We start from the raw sequence: 26,984 nt of genomic DNA, 5'->3' as shown, positions 1-26,984 counted from the left end.
TGCATCGTGGTCTGGTATGGCAAATCAAATGCACAGGAATGCAAGAAGCTGCAGAGAGTAATGGACTCTGCCCAATACATCATGGGCACGTCCCTCCACACCATTGGTAGTATCTACAGGAGGTGCTGCCTCAAAAGGGAATATCCCTCATATGCTGCTCATGATGTTATGTGCCTGTGATGCTGCTGCAAGTAAGTTTCTCATTGCACCTGTACATGCATGTACTTGTGCATGTGACAATAAACTTTGATTCTCCCAAATATTTTAAACTGTAATCAACTTTAATATTTGTTTCATTCTTCAACTTCCACCTTTTTATCTTAACAGCTAATTAAAGGAACAAAAAATTTTTTTAAAAATGGTGTTAAAATTTTTCTTTTTTTCCGGTTTTGCCATTTGAGATTTGATGTGTTCAGCCAGGTTGATGATGTGACCAGGTATCTTTTTGAACACAGCCTGACAGCAACTGGTGTAAGAAAGGAAGGTATCTACAGAAATGAGCAGATCTTTATGGGCAGCTTTCTTGGAGGCTAGTGGCAATTTGCTGCTGACAGTAATGTCCAGACTATTACTGTGATTGTTCAATAAAACAATTTGAAATGGATGATGCAATTTCCATATTTTTGTATGGTTTTCAGTTAGTCACAGTTGTTCACTAATCTGCTCATTGTAAAGTTGCTTGGTTGTTTCTAGGATGGGATTGGCAAATAATGCACTTTCTAGGAGGCCTTGCACTGGATTAACAGTGTTATCAGAAATTCTGACTCTGAAAGTTCAAGGCAGACCTTGACCATTGCAGCATGTGGTTTCAAGCTTGCACTTAACTACTACCAGCAACTTCAATGTATGTTCATGAAGGGTCATGTCACAAAACAGCCCAGCAACTTGCTAATTTTTTTCATCAATTTTATTTTTTTTTAAAATCAGTGAATTGAAGTTGAGTGGTGACTACACTTAAAAGAGAGCTCAAATATACATTGTTTTTAAAGTTTAATATATATTTAAAAACAAGTGCAAGTTTTAACAAGACTTGTCTGTTTCTCTAAATTGATTTTTTTTATTATGTTACTTGAAATTAAATGCGAGCAAGTTCTATTTTCAGAGGAAATGATTGGAAGGGTTTGGGTTAAAATTATCATGGCAACTAAAGGACTGGTTTTCAGAAGATTAGCCATTCCTGGCATTATGATACACTGGCTTTTCAACTCGCAACATAATTGATCGTGGCAGGTGCTAGACTAATCACACCAGGATTGTAAACAGAGACGTAACTTGTATGGCACAAAAACTGGTCCTTTGGCCCACCATATCCATGCTGACCTTTTTGCTAATCTCCTTTGCCTGCATTGGGTCTGTTTCCTTGATATGCCTTGCAATGCCTGTCTAAGTGATTGTATCTGATTCCACCACCTCCCCTGGCAGTGAGTTCCAGATATCAACCACTCTTGGTGTGTTTTTTAAAATTTCATTTTCCCTTCAAATCCCTTTTAATGCCTTCCTCTGGCTTTAAACCTATTTCCTGTTGTTTTTGATACCCCTACCATGGGAAAAAGGTTCTATCTACCATAGTTATGACTCTATCAGGTCACTCCTCAGCCTCCTTTTCTCCAGGGGAAGCAAGCCCAGCTGATCCAACCTCTTCCTGTGTCTAAAATCTTCCAATCCAGGCAAATAAAAGGGAACATTGATCTTTTCTATAATGTCACACTGTTTCATTTTTGTAGTTGTAAATTTGATTCTTAGCATTGTTCACTGTCGGAGTTGACTGCTGCCCTGTTTGAGTTAATGTGGCTAAATATGCAAGTTCAATCTTTCAGACGTTGTACTTCGGACATTTTAAAAGGGGGACAAAATGAAACCGGAATGAATGGCTTCAAATGTACAGTGTGACACCTGAAATATTACTGTTTCTATTTCAGGGTAAGGGGTGTCCATTTAAGCCTTTGAGAGGGTTGTGAAATTTTTGCAATTTGTCCCTGCCAGTGAACTATGGAGGCTGAGTCATTTGTACACTCAAGGCCAATATAGATTTTTCAACTTTGGAGAACTTCAGGATTAAGGAGATTTGGCACAACAGTGGAGTTAAAAGCAAGATCCGATCAGCCATGATTTTGCTGAATGGAGAAACTGACTGCTCTTCTGACATTCTCATTTTTGAAATCGCTGACTGTGTGTGCATTTCACCTTTGCTCTAAAGTCTCCTGGTTTTTTTTTGTTTTCAAAAGAAAAAGTGCTCCTTTTGTCTGAACTGCCACTGATACTTTGTTCTGGTTGTTTTCAGAAATGGCTGAACAAACTGCAGAGGGGGCAGAGCTAAAAGTGATGACCAGTATCCACTTTGGGAATTTGTAGCGGATGAATTGGCTGCCAGGATGCTGCATTGCTTGACCTGAAAATGGGTGTTAATGCATCTAACTACCCTCACTCTTTCTCTCAGAGGGTAGGAGGAAATTCACAGGCTCAACAGACATTCATAGGTATGTTGTGCTTTCTTGATCCAAGGTACTGTCGTGAAGTTTATGGGTTTTAAAGCGAGTTTAAAATGTTGATGTCTGATTTTCATCTTGTGGTGCCTGACTGAATGGTTTAGTTACAACTTTATTAGTTCTAGAGATGTAGGTTGTGCTGCTAACGCATAAATTATTGCCCATTCCTACTTGCCTTAAACATCTCTTTGCTCTTTATACTGATGTGAGATAGGAAACTTTAATACTCCATTATGTATTTGTGATTAACTTAAAAGCATTGACCTCAGATCATGAAGATCATGGTTAAATGGCTGGGATGCTTCAGTTAACGAGGGGAAGGAGAGGCATTCCTGCGATGGTCACCTTTTGACAAAAAATTGAAATGTTCGAAGGTGCGTGTGTAAAAGGTGCTTGCCAGAGGTTGAAAAGCCAGCCAATTAAAATGCTGTTGAAGAATACACTTAAAAAAAGATAGGGTGAGGTAGCAGAATATGATGGGATCTTAAAGTATATCCCACAAGAAAACCATCTACTTTCAGGATCTGCAAGCACTGAGAAATAGTTGGAGAGAATCAATGACCTTGAAATAGGCTGCTGATGTACAATGCTGAGATTAACAGTCATTTCAATTAAGGAAAGGTACGGTGAAATCAACTTGGATTTTATCAAAATATTATCCAGCAATTGGTCTCTTTTAATGTTTTTAAGAGATTACAAAGTAACTTGTTAATTTAAAGGAAGAGATGTTTGGTATCTGGCATACTAAGCAGAAAATGCATTTTTGGTTTTATTGCACAGGAACATCCTCTTACCTACATCAAGGATATGGATGTGAATCAAAATTATATAGCCTTGAACATAGCCATGAGAAACCACAAGACAAAAAGAAAAAGAGTTCTGGCCTCGCGACACTGAAAAAGAAATTTATAAAAAGGCGTAAATCTAATCGCTCTGCCGACCATGCTAAGCAGATGCGTGAGCTGCTTTCTGGATGGGATGTAAGGGATGTAAATGCATTAGTGGAAGAATATGAAGGTACTGCGGCTTTAAAGGAGCTTTCATTGCAAGGTAATTTGGCACGACCAGATGCACGGACCTTGCAAAGAGACCTAGCAGATCTTTACGAATACAAGTACTGCACTGATGTTGATTTAATATTTCAAGACACTTGCTTTCCTGTACATCGTGCTATTTTGGCTGCTAGATGTCCCTTTTTTAAGATGCTGCTTTCATCATCGCCTGAATATGGTGCTGAGATTATGATGGACATTAACACAGCTGGCATAGATTTGCCTATGTTTTCAGCTCTATTACATTACCTGTACACCGGAGAATTTGGAATAGAGGACTCTAGGTTCCAAAATGTCGATATCCTGGTACAACTCACTGAAGAATTTGGAACCCCAAATTCATTGGATGTCGATATGCGAGAACTTTTTGATAACATGTGCTATTATGATGCTATTCTTGGCTTTTCATCTGATTCACAATTTGTGGAAGCATTTGGAAGAAGTTCAGGTTGTTTGGGTGAGGAACTGTGTGGGCATAAGGCTGTTCTATCTGCACGTTCCCCATTTTTTAGAAATCTTCTCCAAAGACGTATAAGGACTGGTGAAGAAATCACAGATCGAACTCTGCAGACACCAACTAGAATCATACTTGATGAGTCTATCATTCCAAAGAAATATGCAAAAGTAATTTTACATTGCATGTATACCGATTTAGTGGATTTGTCTCTTGTACTACACTGCAATCCATCTGTGGGGAGCCTCAGTGAAGTCCAAGCAATGGTTGCAGGAAAAGGTAACATGTCGAGAGCTGAAGAAGCAATGGAACTTTACCACATAGCTCTTTTTCTGGAATTCAACATGCTTGCTCAAGGTAGGTTTGCAGTGATTTGCAATGAGCCCAAGATACACCCTTTAAATGTGCATGCGTCTTTTTTTTTCCCCCCACTTCAGTGTGGGTAAGGGAACCTGATTGTAGCTAAAAGTCGAATTAAATGTGTTAGGCATTGCCATAAAAAGCAAAAGTGCAATTTTAGTTCTTCAAGATTTTGTACAGTGTATTTATCAATTTTGCTTCTCTAACTTTCTTTTTTCAGTAGTTATTTTGATAAAAGTTGGAATACCAGATTTATTAAAGCATTATACAAAATGATTGGCATTGGTATCAGAATATTGCTTTCATCTGAGCAAACCTTTCAGCTGTGGATTTGTTCTCTGTATCCAAAATGGTAAAAAATCAGTTGTAGATTGCACTAAACCATGGTTATCTGTTATAGATAACGTTAAAATTGCAGTAAAATAGTTTGAAGTTTAGATAATTGATTTTGATGGGAAGTACTTATACTTCCCATGATGTGGTAGGCAAAACCTTTTATACCTGAACAAACCTACCTGCTTTGTTTCAAGAGTTGGAAGCTGGAGATTTGATTTCTACCCCATCACATACATTCTTGTCTCTTTATCCCTCACTTTCTCTGCAATGTAAAACACCAAGGCCTCATTAATTGCAATAGTACATGTTTACTTCCATCCACAAATCCTTCCTAATAAAAGCCAGCATACTATTTGCTGCCTTAATTGCTTGCTGCATCTACACATTATCCTTCAGTGACTTGTATCCCTTTTGATTGTCAATATTTCCCAATCTGTCACCATTTAAATAATACTCCTTTTCTGTTTTGTGCACAGTCAATGATCTCACATCTTTCCGCATTACGTTCCATCTACATTGTTGCTTGCTTACCAAGACTTCCAGGGGATCTATTCCACTGGCCATATCCTCAAAGAGCTCCAATAGATCAGTTAAACATGACTTTTTCATAAATCCATGCTGCCTGTACTCAATCCAAGTATTTCTTTTCAAATAAAAAGCTTTGTAATTTCATTGTTTATTAAAGATTCCAGCATTTCCCTACTACTGGTATTAGGCTAACAGATCAATAGTTCCATATGATACTACAGGTTGATAATCCATATTTTCCTTTTCCCTCCCTTTTTATTTAAAAAAAAACTGGGGTGACATTTGCTCCCTTCTGATCTGCAGCAACCATTCCAGAGTCCATAGAATTGTGAAAGATGGTAACATGTATACTATTACTCCATAGCAGCTACTTCAAAACGCTGGAAACCACACAAGTAACCATGATTGATGTTAGCTGCTGAAGAGTTTATTCAGCTTTAATTTTAAAATGTGATCAGGATCATCAGGTATAACTTGGGTTTTTAAAAAAAAATCCATGCAGGCTTTCTGATCACATGCAAATGTTTAAAGTGTCCATTCACTCTGTTCTCAAACTAATAATTCCTCGACGATACATACTTGATTTCCTCCCGTCATCTTTCTTAAATAGGAAAATGAGAAGTGCATTTTCCAGTCTAGATTCCAAAACTTAGAACATTTAGGACAATATTCTTTCCAGTTTTAAAATGCTGAGATAGAAATCATCCACTCCTGGAGACTTGTTTTAGTGCAATTACTTTATTACTGTTACTGTATTAGTGTTAATTTAGATTAACCTCTGTCCCTGCTATAGTAGTCCAAATCTGAAGGGATCTGCCAGCTATCAGCTGATCACACCTTCGCCTATCGTCAAAAAGCCAGAGGTCTGATGCTCACCCATGATTCCAATGGTATTGGTTTATTATTGTCACTTGTACCGAAGTACAGTGGAAAAACTTGTCTTGCATACCGATCGTACAGGTCAATTCATTACACAGTGCAGTTACATTGAGTTAGTACAAAGTGCATTGATGTAGTACAGGTTAAAAAAAACACTAACAGTACAAAGTGTCACAGCTACAGAGAAAGTGCAGTGCAATAAGGCGCAAGGTCACAACAAGGTAGATCGTGAAGTCATAGTCCATCTCATTGTATAAGGGAACCGTTCAATAGTCTTATCACAGTGGGGTGGAAGCTGTCCTTGAGTCTGGTGGTATGTGTCCTCAGGCTCCTGTATCTTCTACCCAATGGAAGAGGAGAGAAGAGAGAATGTCCTAGGTGGGTGGGGTCTTTGATTATGCTGGCTGCTTCACCAAGGCAGAGAGAGGTAAAGACAGTCCAAGGAGAGGAGGCTGGTGTCTGTGATGCGCTGGGCTGTGTCCACAATGCTACAGTTTATTGAGGTCCTGGGCAGAGCAGTTGCCGTACCAAGCAGTGATACATCCAGATAGGATGCTTTCTATGGTGCATCAGTAAAAGTTGGTGAGAGTCAAAGGGGACTTTAGCCTCCTGAGGAAATAGAGGCACTGGTGAGCTTTCTTGACCATGGCATCTATGTGATTTCACCAAGACAGGCTGTTGGTGATGTTCACTCCCAAGAACTTGAAGCTGTCAACCCTCTCTACCTCAGCACCATTGATGTAGACAGGTGCATGTACACTGCCCCCTTTCCTAGAGTCAATGACCAGCTCTTTTGTTGACATTGAGGGCAAGGTTGTTGTCATCACACCATTCCACTAAGCTCTCTATCCCCTTCCTGTACTCCGCCTCATTGCTGTTTGAGATACAGCCTACAACAGGGGTATCATCTGCAAACTTGTAGATGGAGTTAGAGCAGAACCTGGCCACACAATCATGAGTGTATAGGGAGTAGAGTAGAGGGCTTAGGGCGCAGCCTTGTGGGGCACCAGTGTTGAGAATAATCGTGTCAGAGGTATTGCTGCCTATCCTCACTGATTGCAGTCTGTTTGTTAGAAAGTCAAGGATCCAGTTGCAGAGGGAGGTGTTGAATCCTAGGTCTCAGAGTTTGGTGACAAGCTTGCTTGGGGTTATTGTATTGAAGGCAGATCTGTAGTCAATAAACAAAAGTCTAACGTAGGTGTCTTTATTGTCCAGATGTTCCAGAGCTGAGTGTAGGGCCAGGGAGATGGCATCCGCTGTAGACCTGTTCTGGCGATAGGCGACTTGCAGTGGGTCCAGATTGTCTGGGAGGCTGGAGTTGATGTGTGCCATAACCAACCTCTCAAAGCACTTCATGATGGTGGATGTCAGAGCCACTGGTTGGTAGTCATTAAAGCATATTACCTTTTCTTCGGTACTGGGATGATAGTGGTCTTCTTAAAACAGGTGGGAACCTGAGATTGAAGCAGGGAAAGGTTAAATATGTCTGCAAATACTCCTGCCAGCTGATCAGCACAAGATCTGAGCACATGGCCAGGGACACCATCTGGGCCAGGTGCTTTCCTCGTGTTCACTCTCCGGAAGACTGATCTTGCATCCTCCACTGTGATCACAGGTTCAGCTGCATTGGAGGCTGTCAAGGTGGACGGTGACAATCCGCTTCCCTTCTGTTCAAAGCGTGAATAGAATGCGTTAAGTTCATCAGGAAGGGATGCATTGTTGTTAACTATGCAGCCCAACTTCACCTTGTAGCCTGTTATGGCATGTAAGCCCTGCCATAACTGACGGCTGGTCAGGGACTCTATCTTGAGTTGGTATTGCCTCTTGGCATCCCTGATAGCTTTCCAAAGGTCATACCTCGATTTCTTGCACAGATCAGGATCTCCAGATTTGTGTGCAGAGTAATGGCGTGCTGGAAGTAAGGTCCAGGTGCACTTTGCATCAAGCCCTCCGCTTTCTAAAGGGAGGTTGATGTACAGATGACAGCCTGTGGAGAAAGATAAGCAGTTGACTTGATTTGCTATTTATTTTAAGGATTTGATTGTTGATGTTTCAGTGAATGTGTATTTTTTTTTATTTTTACTTAAACCAAGCAAATAGATTAAAGAAAACGTTTCAATGTCAGTGACATGTTAAAAAGCCTTTAGCTGACAAGTTGTCAAAGGCTGCTGTGGCTAGGTTCTGGGGATGGGTCCTAGGATGTGCTGTCTGAGGCCTACTTGGTACTTGAAGCCCTCTCTGTCTCATTGGATGTCTACTGGGTGAGGATCTTCTGCTTATTCATTCCTCCTGACAGAAGCAAGTGTGAGCAGGCAGGATTGTAGGTGGTAAATCTGGTCAGTGGGCCAAGTCCAGGTAAATACTCTCTCGCACAGCAATTATTTAACACGTCTGTGATTTTTTTCTTGTATTCATTTGCAAGGTTGCTTATTTTTGAGATATCCATGTTGCTCCTAACCATTCTCTTTCAAAATAAACGTGCATAAAATTTGAGCTGATCAATAGATCCTATTTGTAGCTCCTAGTATTTGTTTTACTACCTTGTTCATTGCATCTCTCGTAATTATCAGGCACTGTCCTATATTTGCTGTTTATAAGCTTTCACTTTGAACTTTTATGTTAGGAGCTTTTTATTACGGGGATTGAGGGAGAAGACCAGGCAAATGGTTTAGTTATATCTTATGGGTATGTTAGATGGATCCTTTCCTTCATTAATACTGTAGCTTCATCTCTGCAATGATGTATGCTGTACCTTGTCTCTCTCTCTGCAAAGGCTACATCATTGGGCATGTTATATTTGCAATAATATTAGGCAAAGGAAAATCCTACTGAATAAAACAAAACTGATTTCACTAGGCCTCATGATTTGAAAGTTGTTCCATTAAAGAGTTTACCACTAATAACAGATCATTTGTGATGCCATTCACTCTGAGCATTGCATTCCACTTCTATTGAAGCAAATGCCTCAATATACTGTCTGAAAGTGTAACATATAACTTTTGATAGGAATATTAAAATTGAGGGGTGTGTGACATTAATGGGTTGAACCTAAACAATATGCTGGATTAACACTAGTAGGAAAAAAACACTTGCATCCAGCTGAATATATTGAGTAGCTCCTCCAAGACACTTGAACACAACACACGAGGGGTAATTTCTTTGTCAATGTTTGCATGAAATGTCTTGAGCTTTGAATATACCTGATGCTATAACTCTGCATGCATGAAGGAGTTTATAGCCATTGTCTGACAGTTGGTATCACAAACATAATTGTTTTTGGTCCATTACATTAAATCTGATGAACGTCCTTCTAAACTGATAGCAAAGTTTAGAAATGGAAATATCTTCAATTAAATTTGAGAATATCCCTGTTTTTAAAACAAAAACTAAAACTCATAACTGATAAGTTCCACAGATTTTGAGATGTGTGCTGTTGTGTAGATGAGATACACTTCTTGACGAAGTTGAAAAATAATATTTAGTCCTAGGTAAAGAAAACTGAAGAATGAGATCCATGCGATACATTTGTCTTTCTCACTGTCGTGGAATAGTTTCAATTTGCATGTTGTAGCACTATTTCATAAATTCTTGAAGTAATAATCAACAGTGGGATGAAAGGCCATTGTAAAAGTTTGGAGGATGAGACTTGATTTATGTAGCCAGCATTTTGTAGCATCAGATTGCATTAAAGTTTATTAAATAATATAGGATTTGAAAAATAATTCCTGGTACAGAATTATAACAGGATTTCCTTTGTCATTCATTATTTCTTTATTTTTACTGCTTTAAGTTAAAATGAACATGTTTGCAAATTCCAGGATCAATTTGTGAATAACTAAATTATTTAAGAATGGTATTGGACTTCATGAAGTCTGTGTTACGAAGAATAGTGGTAGGCTTGGGGATTGAACATAGAACTTAGAACAGCACAGTACAGGCCCTTTGGCCCACAATGTTGTGCCGACATTTTATCCTGCTCTAAGATCTATCTAATCCTTCCCTCTCACATAGCCCCCTATTTTTCTATCATTTACGTGTCTATCTAAGAGTCTCTTAAATGTCCTTAATGTATCTGCCCCCACAACCTCTGCAGGCAGTGTGTTCCACACACCCACCACACTTTTTTAAAAAAAAAGTACCCCTGACATGCCCCTTATCTTCCTCCAATCACCTTAAAATTATGCCCCCTCGTATTAACCATTGTTGCCCTGGGAAAAAGTCTCTGACTGTCCACTTGATCTATGCCTCATGTATCATCTTGTACACCTCTATCAAGTAGACTCTCATCCTCCTCCTCTCCAAAGAGAAAAGCCCTAGCTCACTCAACCTATCCTCATAAGTCATGCTTTCCAATCCAGGCAGCATCCTGGTAAATCTCCTCTGCACCCTCTCTAAAGCTTCCACATCCTTCCTATAATGAGGCAACCAGAACTGAACACAATATTCCAAGTGTGGTCTAACCAGAGTTCTATAGAGCTGCAACATTATCTCACGGCTCTTGAACTCAATACCCCGACTAATGAAGGCCAACACACCATACACTGCCTTAACAATCCTGTGGACCTGCACGGCAACCTTGAGGGATCGATGGATGTGTCCACAAACTGTATCAGGAATCCTTCCTGGACACACGTAACAAACTCTGCCCCATCTATCCCCTTCACTCTAAGGAGGTGTCAATCAATATTAGGGAAGTTGAAATCACCCACAACAACAACCCTGTTATTTTTGCACCCCTCCAAAATCTGGCTCCCGATCTGCTCCTCAGCGTCTCTGCTGCTATTGGGGGTCTATAGAACCCTTGTTCCAGGTTGATGACCTTAGAGTGGGGAACCTTCTTTGAACTTAGATTGGGAAAACAAGCACAGTACAGGCCCTGCAGCCCACGATGTTGTGCCGACATTTTATCCTGCTCTAAGATCTATCTAACCCTTCCTTCCCACATAGCCCCCTATTTTTCTATCATTCATGTGTCTATCTAAGAGTCTCTTAAATGTCCCTAATGTATTTGCCCCCACAACCTCTGCCGGCAGTGCGTTCCACGCACCCACCACTCTGTAAAACAAAACTTACCGCTGACATCCCCCTTATACCTTCCTCCAATCACCTTAAGAATTATGTTCCCTTGTGTTAGCCATTGTTGCATTTAAGAAATCAACAAAAATGACTAACCAAAAACAGATTAAACAGGCAAGGAATTTAAAAGACTATTGGAGCTTCTAAAAGTTTGTAAAGAGCAGCAAAAGTAAATGTAGGTTCATTGCACATCCTCTCATCATAGATACTAATGTGGGGAAAAAATGGCAGTGATGTTAAATGCACTTTGTAATTTTCTTCATTTTTTTCAAAGTATACCAAAAAACAGAAGGAAGTAAGGGAAGTGGAATAAAAATAATAATTAGAGGTGGGGTGAGGTAGCAGACATACAGACCAATTAGCCTTGCTTCTAACATTAGGCACTTCTGGGAGTCCATTAATAAGGAGTTAGTATCAAGACTCTTGGAGATGATTATGCAATGAGGCAGAGTCAGCTTGGCTTTATGAAAGGAAAAAATGTGTTTGAAAAATTTGTTAGAATTTATTGAGAATGTAGTTTACAAGCAGGGTAATAAAGATTCAGTGTATATAGTGTATTTGGATTTCCAAAAGGCATTCAATAATGTCCTTCATAAAAGGTTACTATCTAAGATAAAGGTGTCTTCTTCAAAGGAAAGTGAGTAGATTTGATCTATGCTCTGTGGAGTTTAGAATAATGAGAAGATCTTATTGAAACACAGATTCTAAAGGTGCTCAACACAGTCAATGCTTCCCATATTGGAAGAAACTGGAACCAGAGGCACAAATGAGCTTTGAAGTGTTTCTTTCCTTAGTTTTGTCATCACATTTTCCCTACAAAATATTCTGGAGATCTTTTTTGCAATTATCATAATGAGTTCAATTTAGGTGAATAGAGTAGGATTTTATTTCAATGAAAAGTTGGAAGTTGAAATCTATTTTAGTAACGATTGTTGACTTTGGACACTGTAGTACAGTAACATAAAGCCAGCATTTGTTTCTCCTCCATGCTACTCATGGCCAACTGCTGCACCATATTATTTGTTTCTCTGCAGTGTTTTTCCAGATTGATGTACAGTGCTTTGTCTAAATTCTTTCATCTGTCCACATCACAAGGTTGACTGTATCCTTGCTTAGAGTCATAGTTATACAGCACCGAAACAGGTCCTTCAGCCTAACTCATCTATGCTGACCAAGTTGTCTACCTATTTGGCCCATATCCCTCTAAATCTTTTCTATCCATGTACCTGTCTAATCTACATCTCTCTCCAGGGCCCTGCCATTTACCGTGCAAGTCCTGCCCTAGTTTAACTTGCAAAAGGCAATACGTCAGAATTTTCCAAGTTAAATTCCATCTGCCATTCCTTTGCCCACTTCCCCTGTTAATCTAGATCTTGTTGTAATTTTGAATAACCTTCATTTAGTAAAGTTGTTTTACTACTTGTCGCCATGTCTTTCTCTGAATGCCTCTCTTATTTCATTTGCCAACCTGAGGATGACATTTGAAGTGTGAAGTATCCAATTATTAAATCTCGCGAAATTTCACTATGGTAGAGGGTGGACAAGCTGTTGCTATTACTTGAACTATTTAGGTGGATTTGTCAATACTTTTGTAGTTAGTTACAAACAACATTTGATTTGCCCATTTTAATCCACTCTGAGCATATCACATGTAGGGTAAATGGGTTTATTATTTTCACGTACTGAGGTACAGTGAAAAACTTGTCTTGCATACCGTTCGTACAGGTCAATTCATTACAGCAGTGCATTGAGGTAGTACAAGGTAAAACAATCTTGAATGTCTTGTACATCTTGAATGTAGAGCTATTTAAGATGAGATAAGATATCTTTATTAGTCACATGTACATTGAGACACACAGTAAAATGCACCTTTTTGTGTAGAGTGTTCTGGGGGCAGCCCGCAAGTGTTGCCATGCTTCTGGCACCAACATGGCATGCCCACAACTTCCTAACCCATATGCCTTTGGATCAATGTTTAAGATCTGTGAAGAGTAAGTGCTGTGTCGGCCTTTTGGAGTGCTGCGTTCCACTGAGCAACACATTTAAAATATGTTAAGATTTTGGCCTACGATTAAGGGTGCAGAAGAAATTGGAATGGTATGATTGATGAAGAAAACTGATGTACGTGTGGTTGTTCTAGTCAGAACAAAGATGAGGGGAGATCTTATCATTGTGGTTTAGTAGCAGAGGGGTTGGTAGTCAAAGGATGGAGACGTAATATCTCTAACAATCAGGAATGCACAGCCTGAATGGGTGGTGGAAGGAGATTCAGCAGTAATTTTCAAGAGATTTGAACAAACATTTGATGGAAATGCACAGACATGGCTATGGGGAAGAACCAAAGAGTCAGACTAATTAAGTAATTCTTCCAAAGCCCAAATGGTCCCTTGTGCATTGGTTGTGAATAGTGTTTTTGAGTTGTTTTTTTTTACTGATGTTCTTAAATATCCATGGGTTTTATCATAAAGTTGTCATGCAGCTCTGCCTAATATGAAAGTAATGTTTAAATTTTCGCAGGATGTGAAGATATTGTGATGGAGAGCATCTCCCTCGACACACTGATTTCCATTCTGAAGTGGAGTTCGCAACCTTATGGCTCTAAATGGGTTTACCGACAGGCAATTAATTTCTTGTGTGAGGAGTTCACTTCAGTCATGACCTCTGATGTATTCTTTGAGCTCAGCATGGATTACTTGCCTGTTGTGCTTCAGTCAGACTATTTGCAGGTATTGGTTTTTATTATCTTCATTTTGACACATTGAGAAAATCAAATTTTTCAATGGATTTATAATTAAGCAAAGTTGGTTGTATAGAACCATTGGAGTAGGAAAAAGGCAACAAATGCCCAAATTTTGAAAATGAATTCACAACTTCACTTTAGTCATAAAAATGGTGGTATAGAAAATGGAAAACTTGGTGCTTGGTCTCTGTGTCAAATATGGAACTGGGTTTTGCCTGCTGGAATTGATGTGCCTCATCTTGAGCACAATGTAAGCATATTAACAGAATCGTTAAAGATATTTTCAGGAATACGTTTGCTTGTCAGCATTCCCCTTACTTAACAGATGGAAGGTGTCTTCAAGTGCAGGTGATGTTTAATCCAGTTGTAACATTTTAACTGCAAAATTGCTTAAGTAGCTTAAATGGCAAAATACTTTAATGATTTTGGAGGCATGTTTCAATATGAAATTTGAATATGCTCGTAAGTTTCAAAATCTAGGTTTAGAGGTATCTTATGTTTCTTTTTGCATATGTGCAATTTCATGAGATTAACATAAGCTTATTTGGAATGGCCCATTGTAGAAATATATTCATCTGAACTGCAAAACCTATAAGCAAATGCTTTACTGTGCAAGGGAAGAAATTCCAGAATGGGAACACACCACTGACAGTGAAAGAATTAAATCTGATAGTTTGTCATTCCATCCTTTGACAAATGCATGAACAATTCTGGTTTAGAGTTGAAGTATAACATATTGCTATCTTATTTATTATCCTGTTTCCTCCTCTAAATTTCAGCACATTAATTATGTATGGTCAATGTAAATACCATTCTTTTTATTTTGTATTTATACAGATAGGTTATCTTTGTGCATAATCTATAGAAATAAAATTTTAAAAAACAGACCATTATTTAAGTAATTATCCAAAATAAGCTCATTGTCTGATTATACATCTAGTTTTAGCACAAGCAAACAGAAATCTGGGACTTCAAGATTCTATACAAGATAATTAGTATAAAGGACAAATGCCAATATTGATTGATTTTTTTTTTGTTGATGTGTGCTTTAGGTGGGAAATAAAGGGGATAAGTAACTTTAGACAATAGTTGAGATTTTAAACGTTCAAAATAATTTTACTTGTTTATCTTGATTTTTGACTCTTTGCTAAAGAAATTAACAATACATTTTGTTTAAGGCTAGTGAGCAAGATATCTTGAAATACATGAACAAATGGGGAGAGCATCAGCTCATCAAACAGATGGCAGAGAGAGGTGAGGAACTCTTAAATTTTAAATCACTTTTTTAGATTCTGGTCTCTAGTTAACTATAATTGGTGATAAGACTCCAAAAGTCAATGCATAAAATGAAAGAATTAAAAATGAGCATTGCTATTTTATTTCATGTCTTTTGATGCAAGTTAAAAAAAAATCTTTAATCTCTACCAACTTGCAAAGTTTGTTTTGAGATGGTATTTATAAAAGGATTTTACTCATGAATCTCGCAACCTTGATGCATACTCATCATTATACAGACCTGACAAATCCCAGGCAGAATTCTTGCGAATCTTGGGCAAGGTAACTTGTTTTTTTTGTAGAGTTTGTTTTTAATAAACATGGTTGTCATTTGTGTGATTTGGATTGAAACTACCAAATTGAATGTATTGAACATATGAGTAGCAGTAGTGCAGAGGATGAATTTGTGCAGTATACAAGAGAGTTTTCCAAATCAGTATGCCGAGGAATCGGTGAGGGAACAGGCTATTTTACTTGTAGGAAGGTTATGGTGTTGGTGCAAAAAGGTGGCAGTGTGGTACAAGGTCAGCCATAATCTTATTGAATGGCAAAGTAGACATGCAGGGCCAGATGGCCCAGTCATGTCTGTGAGCCACCTTCCTGAACTGTTGCAGCCCTTCTGGTAAAACTACTAGCATGTCCTGTGAACACGGAAAAAAATTTCAAACACAAACTGACAAAAACCTTCTATTTGTATCCTCACTTGTATCAAGCCATGTGCTGGTTGGTCTGTCACTTTCATGTAGACAAGATCTCTGTTTTAAAATATACATTTTAGTGTTCAAATTCTTCTGTACCTTGGCTCATCACCATAACTATGGCCTTGTTCTTCTGTTAAATCACTCCACCATTGAATGCTCCAAACCAATCTCTTTGAAAGAGCTTTTGGCCACTTGTCCTAAAACTCCAGTGGTGTGATATCTGATAATGCTGCTGGGATGTTTCTTGGGACATTTCTACTCTTATAAAGAAGCTTGCGTAAATGTAAGATTTTTTCATTCTCTTCCTCTAAGGACATAATATTGCAAGGTTTTCTATTTGTCTGTATCTTTTGTTATAGAGCCAAACCTGCTGAGTGGAACTGCACACAGTGTAAACAAGCGAGGTGTAAAGCGACGTGATCTTGACATAGAGGAACTAAAAGAGATTTTGTCTCCAGTGCTGCCTCATATTCGCATAGATCATATCCTTCCCACAAACAGTGAGATTCTTAATGATGCTGTAGGTTGATTTTTTTTTTATATAAGTATCTGAATTGTGCCAATTTCTTTTCTCTTAATTTTGCTCATGCTTTAAGGTCCAATTGTTGCCCAGATTCCTTGGGTGAGAAAGCTAGGTGATCTCTGGCCCATTGATTTCAGTGAAGGTTGCTGTAACTGGCTGCTGTTAAATGTGCAAGTAAAACTAGTGGCCACATCCAAACACACTTATGCCTTTGTCATATGGTTCTTCCTGATTTGTTTGTTTTTGCCTTTCCATGCTTTGTTTAATAATACTGACATCTAGCAACCTATTAACAAATCTAGACCTTGGCAGCTGGTCTCTTAACGGGGATAACCAATCCAATAAGTGCACGGCATGTGCCCTTTATTTAAAACTTGAGTGGTTGACAAATAACAGTCATGTGAAATATGATTTGAGTAAAGACAGAACTGACTGAGCTCATCTGCCAGAACTATTCTTCCACCACCAAATGCTCTAAAACAATATTTGTTCATCAACTATAGCAGTAGTATAAACCCAAGAGTACAATATAATTGTATGTTTAAAAGTTTCATTTGGTTTAACTTGGGGAGGTTTAAGTTTGGAGTTTGCACATTCTCCCATGTGGGTTTTCCCTGGGTCCTCTGGTTTCCTCCCAGATATCAAAGAGATGGTTGGTTAATTGGCTAATGTAAATTACTATCAGGGGCATGTGAGATGGAGTGAATTACAGGGAAATAAATGGGGTAATAGGGCTGATGGGAATGCTTCAAGAGTTGACTCAGACCCGATGGGCCAGTAACATCCTACTATTTTGTAAGAAGATATGAGAAACCATGAATTGTAAACTGATGGTAAAAATTGACACCATTCAATACTCTATTTATTTAGATAAAGAGGGGACTGATTAGCACACCACCATCAGATATGCTACCAACAGCTGAAGGTGGAAAGTCTCATGCCTGGCTACGTCAAAAGAATTCTGGGATATACGTGAAACCTCGCTTATTTGCACCATATGTGGAGGAGGCAAAGGTACTTTTGTACAAAGTAGATCGTGTTCTAAACTTGGATGAACGTATGGATTAAATACAATGTGCTTCACAATTTAATATCTGCATTATCAACTGATATTAGCCATTTTATTCTATTTTGTACCTTATTTTTGTCAGTTTGAATAAGATGCTTTTCTTGTGTATCCAAGTGTAAGAGCAGATTTGGAATGCATGCCAAATTGAAAAGCTTCAGTTTGCTTAACCTTATTTTGCTGATGATGTTATAATGATATGCAAGGCTCGGATTTGAATGATATTTCTAATTATAACCGGGCATGTTATGGTGAGTCCTGCTGGCAAAGAGTTTCATGCGCAAGAAAGCTGACAAGGTTCACTGAGAGTTCTGGCATTGAGGGATCCTGATAAAGGCAAAGTGGAATAAGAAATGTCTCAAAAGGATTAAACAAAAAAAATAACAGCTGAAATCCATAAAAGTGATGTTTGAATGTAATTTTTAGAATAACAGTTTTGATGCATCAATTTTCATAGTAAATATTTATAATGCTAAAAAGGGAAAGGCTGAGTTAAGTAAATGAAACAAATGTGCACCTGAATTAAGAGCTGGGTGTGTATTTAAAATAATGGTCACTGTTTAAAATAGTAACCTTTTTTATTTTGGTACAAATTAAAGTCCTGCTTATATTAGAATTGACACCTTGCATCCAGGTACATGCAGTCTTTTCTACATCTGCAGTTATAAAGTTCATTTAGTTTCTATCGTCATTCTGCATTAATTGTTTTCAATTTAATGTCAATAAGAAGTTAAATCTTTGTCTCCAATACAGTCACAGTTTTATCTTATTGTCCCATTTGCATTACTTTAGAATTTCTTGGTATTTTTTTCTATTTCTGGATCTGGGCATTATTGGCAAGGCACATATTGCTCATTCTTAATTTCTCTTGAAGGTGGTGGTGAGCCACCTTTTGAACCTACAGCAGTCCTTCTAGTGAAGGTCTTTCCACATTTTGTTGATTAGGTAATTCCAACATTTCAGTCTGGTAACAATCAGGGAACAGTGAGCTGGGATGATATGGTGGTCTCGCATGCTTCTCATATTTTCATATATATTTTTATTTTTCACATTATTTTCTTGTATTTTGTTATGACATTGAACAATTCCATTCATCCCATCAAATTTATGCCAGCTCTTAATTCCCATCTGTCCCATTCCCTCATCTTATTTTCCTGCAACCAGTTCTCCCTCCCATTAATCACCCAATTCTCTTTTCGTACACCAACACTAAGGACAATTGGCCAATTAACCCATCAGCACATCTTGGGGATGAGGGAGGAAACTGGATCCCATGCAGTCACAATGAGATTGTATAAACTCTGACTTCAGTTTTACCATCGTTTCTTATGTCATCCTATCAAATGCTGCCCTCAGGACAAAGGCAGTCACTCGTTTCACTTGCTGAAGTTCAGCTCATTGATCTATATTTGAATGTGATGAGGTTGGAACTTAATAATTCTGCCAAAAACCCAAACTGGACATTGGTGAATAGGTTAGTAAGTGTTATATGATACCACTGTCAATGATGCCTTTTTATCATTTTTGAGAGTGGACTGGGGGGTAAATAATCAGACTGGGTTTGTCCTTTTTATGAACGGGACATACCTGGGCAATTTTCAACATTGTTATGTATTTGTAATTGTATGGGAACAGCTTGGCTTAGAGATCCAGCTCCTTCTGGAGGGCAGGTCTTCAATAACACTCTTGGGATGTTTCGTAGCCTTTTCTGTATTCTATGCTCTCAGCCATTTCTTGATACCATGAAGAGTGAATAGAACTAAAATCTTTCCACTAAAGTGGTTTAATTATAATTCACCTTTTGTAGCAAGTTTGACAATTTTACACTAGTTGTAAGATGGAATTTTTCTTTTATCAAGCCATTATGTAATCACTGCCCCTGTATATGTTGATTTCTGTTCACAGACTGTTTTGGACGAGATGATGGTGGAACAGACCGATCTTGTCCGGCTGCGAATGGTTCGCATGTCCAATGTACCAGACACGCTATACATGGTGAACAGTGCTGTGCCACAGTGCTGTCACTTAATGAGTCACCAGCCAATAGGTGTACCATCCAACCCTCCTTCAATCATTGCCAATGAAATTCCTGGTAAGCCTATGTTTCAATAGTGGTTTAGTTTTGGTGTTCCAGGACTGAAATTAGCTATTCATTCTCATTTCTGTATTTGCCCCACCTTCCACTCGTTTCTCCCTGCTTCCAAAACTCCCTCAAATCATCTAAGTGATTGCATTTCAGTTGAGGAATGTTGGAAAATTAACAATCATCTGGCTTCTACAATAGAGGGATTACTCACTGCCTTCCAGTTAGTACATAAAAATCTTGCCCGGATGTTGAACCATGATAACCATTCTGCATATAACATTAGCCCTGGAGGACTAATTCATTGCCTTTCTCAAATGGTAACATTTCTCTTAAATAACATTGTTTCAACTTGACCGAGAAATGACTCTAGCCACAGCTGTGTTTTGCTTATAGTTCCCTGTATTTTTGAATTGTTGGAACTTTGAGTTGGAGGGATTGCAAAGACAACGTTGATTTGAATTACAAGGCAGTATGATTAGGTCCAATTCCTGCTATTAAGTAAGTGGACAGGGGACAATGGGAGTTAATTCTCCTCAAAGTGAGGGAACAACTGACCCCCTAGAACCAAAGGAGGTAACTACTACAAATCTGATTACTTAAACAGTATTTAAACTTGTTTACCACTCCACTGGACAGGCTAATACATTAAAAGTGACCACTGAAGTGACACTCCACTTTGAAACCGTTGATATTTCAGGTTGAGATCCTGTATTAGTACTGATACAGGATCTTGGCCAGAAATGTTGACCTGCTTTTTGCCTCTACAGATGCTGCCTGAGTTCCTCCAGCAGTTTGTTGTTTGCTCCATATTACGGATCTGCAGTCTTTTGTCTCTCCAGGCTCTTAATTCCCTTTAGTTACAATCTCATCCATGTTTTCTTCCTAATATAACAATTAAAATGCAGGTGCTTGTGCAAAGACCTTACTAAATAAAAATTACTTTTCAGTACCCCCCTTGAAAATGGTAAAGGATATGATCAGGCGCCTTCAAGAACTTAGACATACAGATCAGGTACAGCGAGCGTACGCATTGAACTGTGGGGAAGGAGCAACCGTAAGCTACGAAATTCAGATACGAGTATTGAGGGAATTTAACCTCCCAGATGCTGCTGTCGAACTGCTTCAGGTATGGGGAAATGTGACTCTGTAACTATGTGGCATTGATCAATCTAAACAATTTGAAGTAATAGAAATCCATATTCTGTAAAATTACAAATGAGTTTTCATAAATATTAATATCTTGTGTAGATGCAGTATTAGGCAAAGTAGTTTGTTACAATTTGCCTTGTTAATCAAGATTTCTTAAACTACTTCGGAGTTGATGGAGCTGTAATGGACATGAGTGACCTGCATTTTAAAAATCTTCTTGTTAATTCTGCACAAGCCACTCATCTTAAAATATTTTAATTATTAAGATAATTTAGAAACTTAATGGCAATTGACTTGAGGCTATATAAATGTAGATAAGTTCACAGCAAGGTAGCTCTGATAATCTAATGATTATCTATTGCCTTCCACAGAACCCTCATAAGTTCTTTCCTCATGAACGATTTGGTGATGAAAGTCCAGTGCTGGCTATTCGTCAGCATGGTCACTGCAGGATGAACAGTTCACCGGCTGGAGAACATGGTGATATTGAGCCCTATGCAGCATTCCATCCACCTTTACCACCACCACCACCACCATACCACCCACCTGCTGCATCAACACATGAAAAGCACAAGATAGATTTGAAGCAGAGGCTGCCTGGTCAACTTTCATCCCGCTCCTTATCGTACCCATGTAATCGTTCTTTGCATTATTTTGGGCTAAACTCCAGACCCATTTATACATCTGGTGGTAAACTAATGCCTCCTGATTGCACCAATTCTGCCAGATTGGCCCAGATACAAACAGATATAGGGGTAAGTTTTGACTTCTAAATATTAGATCAGTAGTAATGAATTTGGAAACAGAAAATCCATGTGCCTTTCTTAATCATTTGGCCTCAATGGTGATTGGTGGGACTTAAAGACTATATTAACTATTATTTCTAAATGTCAAGTCCCATCTCTATAGGAGTATGTATTGCAGTCTTGTACTAACTTTAATTATTTTTCTAAATTCTGTAGTACTGTATATCTGCTTTACTGACTTCTGCATGGGCTTTCCCTGGGCTCTCTTTCGATCTTAAGAATGGAAGGAAGCTATTTGGCCCCTAAGCTTATTCGTTTATTCAGTGATAACAGGGTTGATCCATGACCTACCTCTGTATATCCATCTATGGCCAATGTGTCTCAACAGATTTGGTCATTGAAAGTCTATTCCTCCCAGATTCAATATTAACATTTTCTAATTTGTTCATTAAGGGACGGCACGGTAGCATAGTGGTTAGCACAATGCTTTACAGCGCCAGCGACCCGGGTTCAAATCCGGCCACTGTCTGTAAGGAGTTTGTACGTTCTCCCCGTGTCTGTGTGGGTTTCCTCCCACATTCCAAAGACGTACAGGTTGGGAAGTTGTGGGCATGCTATGTTGGCGCCAGAAGCGTGGCGACACTTGCAGGTTGCCCCCCAAAATCACAACACAAAAGATGTATTTCACTGTGTGTTTTGATGTACATGTGACTAATAAAGATCTTATCTAAAAGTCTTAAGTATTAATATTTAAAATATTAAAATACTTTGTGTGTTAATTTTAAGGCTTTGTTCGGGGCATGGAGCCTTTTAAGGAAACACATCAGACCATCTGGTGTGGAAATGAGCAATTTGGATTCCTGTAAAACGTGCAACCAAAATTGGACCAACTGGGATCCCACCTGCATTATTCAGCCTGTGTTCCATTAACTGATGATTAATAAAGTTTTTTTTTGTATAAATGAAAGGGTGCTTTGAGAAATATTAATTCAACAATTAAAACTACATACATCAGTTCTTATGCCTTTTGTCTAGAACACCACTAACATGTGGTTTAAAAAAAAGGATACTGGCTAGTGTTTTGAGTTATTTTTACCAAGAAGCCATAAGCTTTGCATTTTAAGATTCTGTGCATGGTCTTTTTTATTTTCCAAAAGTAACCAAACAGGATTGAACTGGAAATCGATACTTTTCCCTCATGGGAATTGAGTCAAAACTCCATTATTATCACTGAAATACTTTTTATGTTGTTCAGTCCTCACCAGCTATACTGGAAAAGTTATCATGGTCACCATGGAACTGTAAATATTGTGTTCACTTGACAGCAGTTTGTATTAGCTTGGTTTCAAAAGCCATGGAGTTGAAAATCTGAATTTGATGTGTTCCATTTTGTTTTCTTCTAGAATGCTGAAGGTGCCTTGAATGAACTGATGCCAGACATTGCAGTTGGTGTGACATCCTTGAGTAACTTGTCACTTAAGGATAGAAGGTTTCCAGAACCTGCTTTAAGTACTGAAGTAAACCAAATGGCTTCAGATTCTGCTTCCTTTCCACGCCCTGCACCGTATTTACACAGTAAATATGCACATGGTGTGAGGAGAAAACCTAGTGAGCTGAAGGCAGAATCTCGGGAAGGCTTTCAGGAGTATCCTGATCTGTATGACTTCTCCATTGCAGCTTGCAGGCCATACACTCCAGGAACAAGCAGGCACACGTTGGCTCCTTCACAACGAAAGTATTTTGGCCCAGATTTATACTGTCACAGTAGACCAGCAGCAGGAAGCTTCAAGATGACTTCTCTTTGTAGTGATACTTCTGGTAAACCAGTAGAATCAAGGAGAGAATATTTACTTCCTCCTGAAGCCCAACAGCCAAGACCCAGTGACCCACCATATTTTGATTTCCTGGAGCAGCCTCCACACAGGCTGGACTTGGCACTGAAGCAGGAGTCTAGTGGGGGCTCTTTGCATACCAGAAGCAGGGGGTTAATGGAAACAGATCTGACTTATGGCCTCTCAGCCAGTCATACTCTGAGTGTGCCCTGCAGCTCTGAGAATCGTGAGGCTAGCTGCAGTAGAAGGTCATCAGATGGTGACATGCTGGAGCCTGGGCCTAGTGCTCAGCATCACAGAAACATTCGGAACAATAGGGAAGATACGCTAAGCCGAGAAAGGAGGTCACCAAACAGACCTGATCTCCCGTACAAAAAATCAGCTCTTTAATGATGGTAGTAATCCAACGTGCTTTTTCAACAGATGACTCCATTGTTAACTTTACTTTCATATGTTTTGTACATAATGTTTCTACCTTGAACTGAATAATTTCTAGGTGGTTTTCTATGACTTTTGTGATATCTTGGGAGACCAAGTCATGCACCAGTATTGCCATCCTTTCTAATGTTCAAATAGTCTACTAATCGAGTTTACCATTTAAAAAAAATGCTTGATCTTTTACCTCCTTTTTACAGGTCTGTTTTAGAAAAAAAAACACTTCAGTGTCTTTGTGTATTGAATTACAATTGTGTAATATTTAATGGTGAAAAGTACTCTGGTGATACGCATTGACATATTTTCTCATTTTCGAGAAAGTTTTTAGTCTTTAAAGACTGGGCAGTATTCTTTTTAAGTATACTCAGCATTGGAATACATGTGCAAGGGAAGAATGTCTTTTATTCTACTGGCCAACTGCCTGTATTCAGAGCACAGATCCTTGTCAGTCTAAAGCTGTAGTCTTAATCTTGGGACAATCAGATTGCTGTGACAATCGGTTTATAGGATTAATGTTTTAATATGAGAAGCTGAATCCCAAAGGCAGAAATACTAGCAACATGGATAAAGCAGCTAAAGTTCCCAATGAAGCTGCTGTGATATCATTTGCTTAATCATTGATCTATGGTTGGACACGTGAAACTTCTTGGCCTTTTTCCTCATTATTTGGTTTGTTAGCTGCTTTTCAAATTTCTGCATGGGTAGATTAATGTTGGTCTCTAAAATAAGTTTCCAACACTTAAAATATAGTATTAGCTCCTGTGAGGGAAAAACTAGAATGCAAATTGTGTATGATTTTAAATTCTCTGTTTTTCCCTTGCTGCATCCAAGTAGGTTTTGCATATTGCACATATTTAAGATGTTACAGCTTCCTTTCTGTGGGACTTTCTTGATGTCCAACACATGCTGCAAGTTTCATGTTCACTTCCCTGGTGACAGTAAAATCCAGGCCTAACTTTACAGGCAGATTTGTACAGTCAGAAGGGATTAAAACTGTAAATCTAATCCTGGAGGCAGGGTAGGACATCTAGGGGACTTGGATCATTGATTGTAGTTGCTTTAGCTCTATTTTGCCAAGTATCCAGGTTCTACAATAGTTTTCAGAAACTTCTATTCTCTTGAACTTGCATTTGTGAGTTGTATAAGTTATAAATTTGATCGTGGTGTTTTAAATTTTATTATTTCTGATCTACAGTGTAAACTAATTTGATGTATTTGTGCAGATTTTCTTTATCAGATCCTTCCTGTTCAACTTCCTGTCTGTGTGCAGCAGCAGGATTAGAATTAGGAGAATTCAAAGCTTTGTGTGCTGATTTCCAATGCAAAGTACTGGTGGCACGAAGCCTTTAATTATTCAGTGTTACAATACAACCTTGTTTATCATTTCAGGGTACTAGAGTTGGTGAACTGGTGTTAGATTGAAAATCTGAATCCTGAAATGAAGATTCTAAAATTACACACAAACTTTAGTTCAATGGCTGCCACAAACTTGAGAGTTAGTTATTTCAATGTGTTATCTGTGGTTCATTCGGCTGTACAGAGTCAGGTTCTGGTTCCAATCAAAAGATGATAATCTAGCCTAATGTACCAGTGTTTTGCCGTGGGAGTGCTGCACTATCAGGAGGTACCACCACCTGGATGAGATTAAAATGTTTTGTTTGCATTTTCATGGTTGTATACTGGGGATAGCTGCACTGTTTCAATGTTTACTTTAACAGATTATCTTGGAAGTTTCAAGCACATGATTGGAAATCAGCAAAGCTAACTTTTTTCCTATTAGTTTTTAATCAATATGTAACAGTGCTTGTTTTCTGCAACAAACAACTGGGTTAAAATAATAAAAACTGCCTGCAAATCTGTCTGCATTGCCACAGATAACTGTCCAGCCTTTTCCAAGTATAAGTATAGGATAAACAACTATTGAAACTCGTCATGTCCCGGTACATGCACAGCATCCTAAAGCTGCCTGATCTAATGCTATTTTTGTATATTGTTCCAAACTGCATTTGTGTTTGTATCTTTCTCCCTCACCCACATACCCTCTTTCCCTCTCCATTGCATGCTGTTTACCAATTTGATTTTGGTTAAATTAGAATATTGGAAATCATTTAAAGATGAGTTTTGTGCTTGGTAGCAAAAGCTTTTTTAAAAACTTGCATTGCTAGTGTTTAATTCTTTAATGATTTTGTTTTGGATGCTTCTGATCTAAACTGTTACTGGGATACAGTAAAGTGCCTTCCATACTAAAGGCTCAAGTATCAGTAATTTAGATCAAATGTCCTATGCAAGTGTTTTCTACAAACAGCATAACCATCTTTGTTGATTCTATAATGCTTCAATGTATATAATGTTTTTTAAAGAGATGACTATTTTTATTTTAGCATCTTAATGAAATTATTGCTTAGTGAAATGCATTTCCCTATTGAGTACTATAGCAGTTGTACAGAATCTCTGATCTATTTTTCTACTGTTTCTGGGGGGAAAGCATGTAACAAATTCTAAACTGGCATATAGTTGGTGTTCTAATTAAATGGCCTATGGAATGTTTCATTTTGATTGTGAAATTAATCCATATTTTTATTAAAATGGAAACAGCGCATTTCAAATGACTATCCTTTCATTCTTTGGGTATAAGGAAATGTGATTGACTGGAATTGTACGTGTCAATGGTTGGTGACCATTTTGCCTATTGGTAGTCATTGTTGTAGTTTAATGAAGTTGTGTACAACTAAATTTTATCTATCATACCCAGTTTAGCCCTCAGTCTCTAATTTTTGTTGTTTTTCCCCAGTGACAACTTTTTAGCCTCTTGCACATTTACCTTGAGTACAGTCTATAAACTCTGGCATGCAACTGTAGCATCACAGCCTTAGTTCTGAGTTGGGTAGGTGGGAATGTCATATTTTGCATGCCCAATGCCAGAAACACTGTCCAAATTCAGTCATGGAGGCAGATTATCAAGTGGCCACTGAAAAAGATGCAAGGATATACTCAGCTTCTTTGAAGTGCAACATCTTGTGATTCCTGGCCCCAAACACTTGGCACAGTATTGAGAATGGAGGCCCTACTTCAGAAGCTCCCTGTACCAGCCAGCACCTGCTGTAGTTCTGGAAGTCTGCAGTTCTCCAACTAGCTACCTCTGAACCCATAGAATTCATGGTAAAAAAACTCTGGAATTTTTATCAACTTCTGCATCTTACTTTTAACTCTACAGTTTGATAAGACTACCTTGAGGTTGAATTACTTGAAAGAAAGATTTG

General features: G+C 38.4%; 1 protein-coding gene across 1 annotated transcript in view; it reads left to right on the top strand.

The window, feature by feature from the left end:
- Positions 1-26,314, top strand: part of btbd7 (BTB (POZ) domain containing 7) — a 45,819-nt gene extending 19,505 nt beyond the window's left edge. Inside the window, exons 2-11 of the mRNA XM_052027093.1 lie at positions 2,282-2,477; positions 3,267-4,349; positions 13,689-13,897; positions 15,090-15,165; positions 16,247-16,407; positions 17,281-17,424; positions 19,382-19,568; positions 20,510-20,688; positions 21,083-21,466; positions 22,861-26,314. Coding sequence (XP_051883053.1) covers positions 2,396-2,477; positions 3,267-4,349; positions 13,689-13,897; positions 15,090-15,165; positions 16,247-16,407; positions 17,281-17,424; positions 19,382-19,568; positions 20,510-20,688; positions 21,083-21,466; positions 22,861-23,679 — 3,324 coding nt within the window. The 5' untranslated portion in view covers positions 2,282-2,395 and the 3' untranslated portion in view covers positions 23,680-26,314. The remainder of the gene's footprint in view (positions 1-2,281; positions 2,478-3,266; positions 4,350-13,688; positions 13,898-15,089; positions 15,166-16,246; positions 16,408-17,280; positions 17,425-19,381; positions 19,569-20,509; positions 20,689-21,082; positions 21,467-22,860) is intronic.
- The last annotated feature ends 670 nt before the right edge of the window (positions 26,315-26,984 follow it).

This window comes from Pristis pectinata, chromosome 1 (assembly GCF_009764475.1).
Source record: "Pristis pectinata isolate sPriPec2 chromosome 1, sPriPec2.1.pri, whole genome shotgun sequence".
NCBI classification, from domain to species: domain Eukaryota; kingdom Metazoa; phylum Chordata; class Chondrichthyes; order Rhinopristiformes; family Pristidae; genus Pristis; species Pristis pectinata.
Note: the sequence above shows the minus strand (reverse complement) of the source record. Positions and strands in the feature narration are given on the sequence as shown.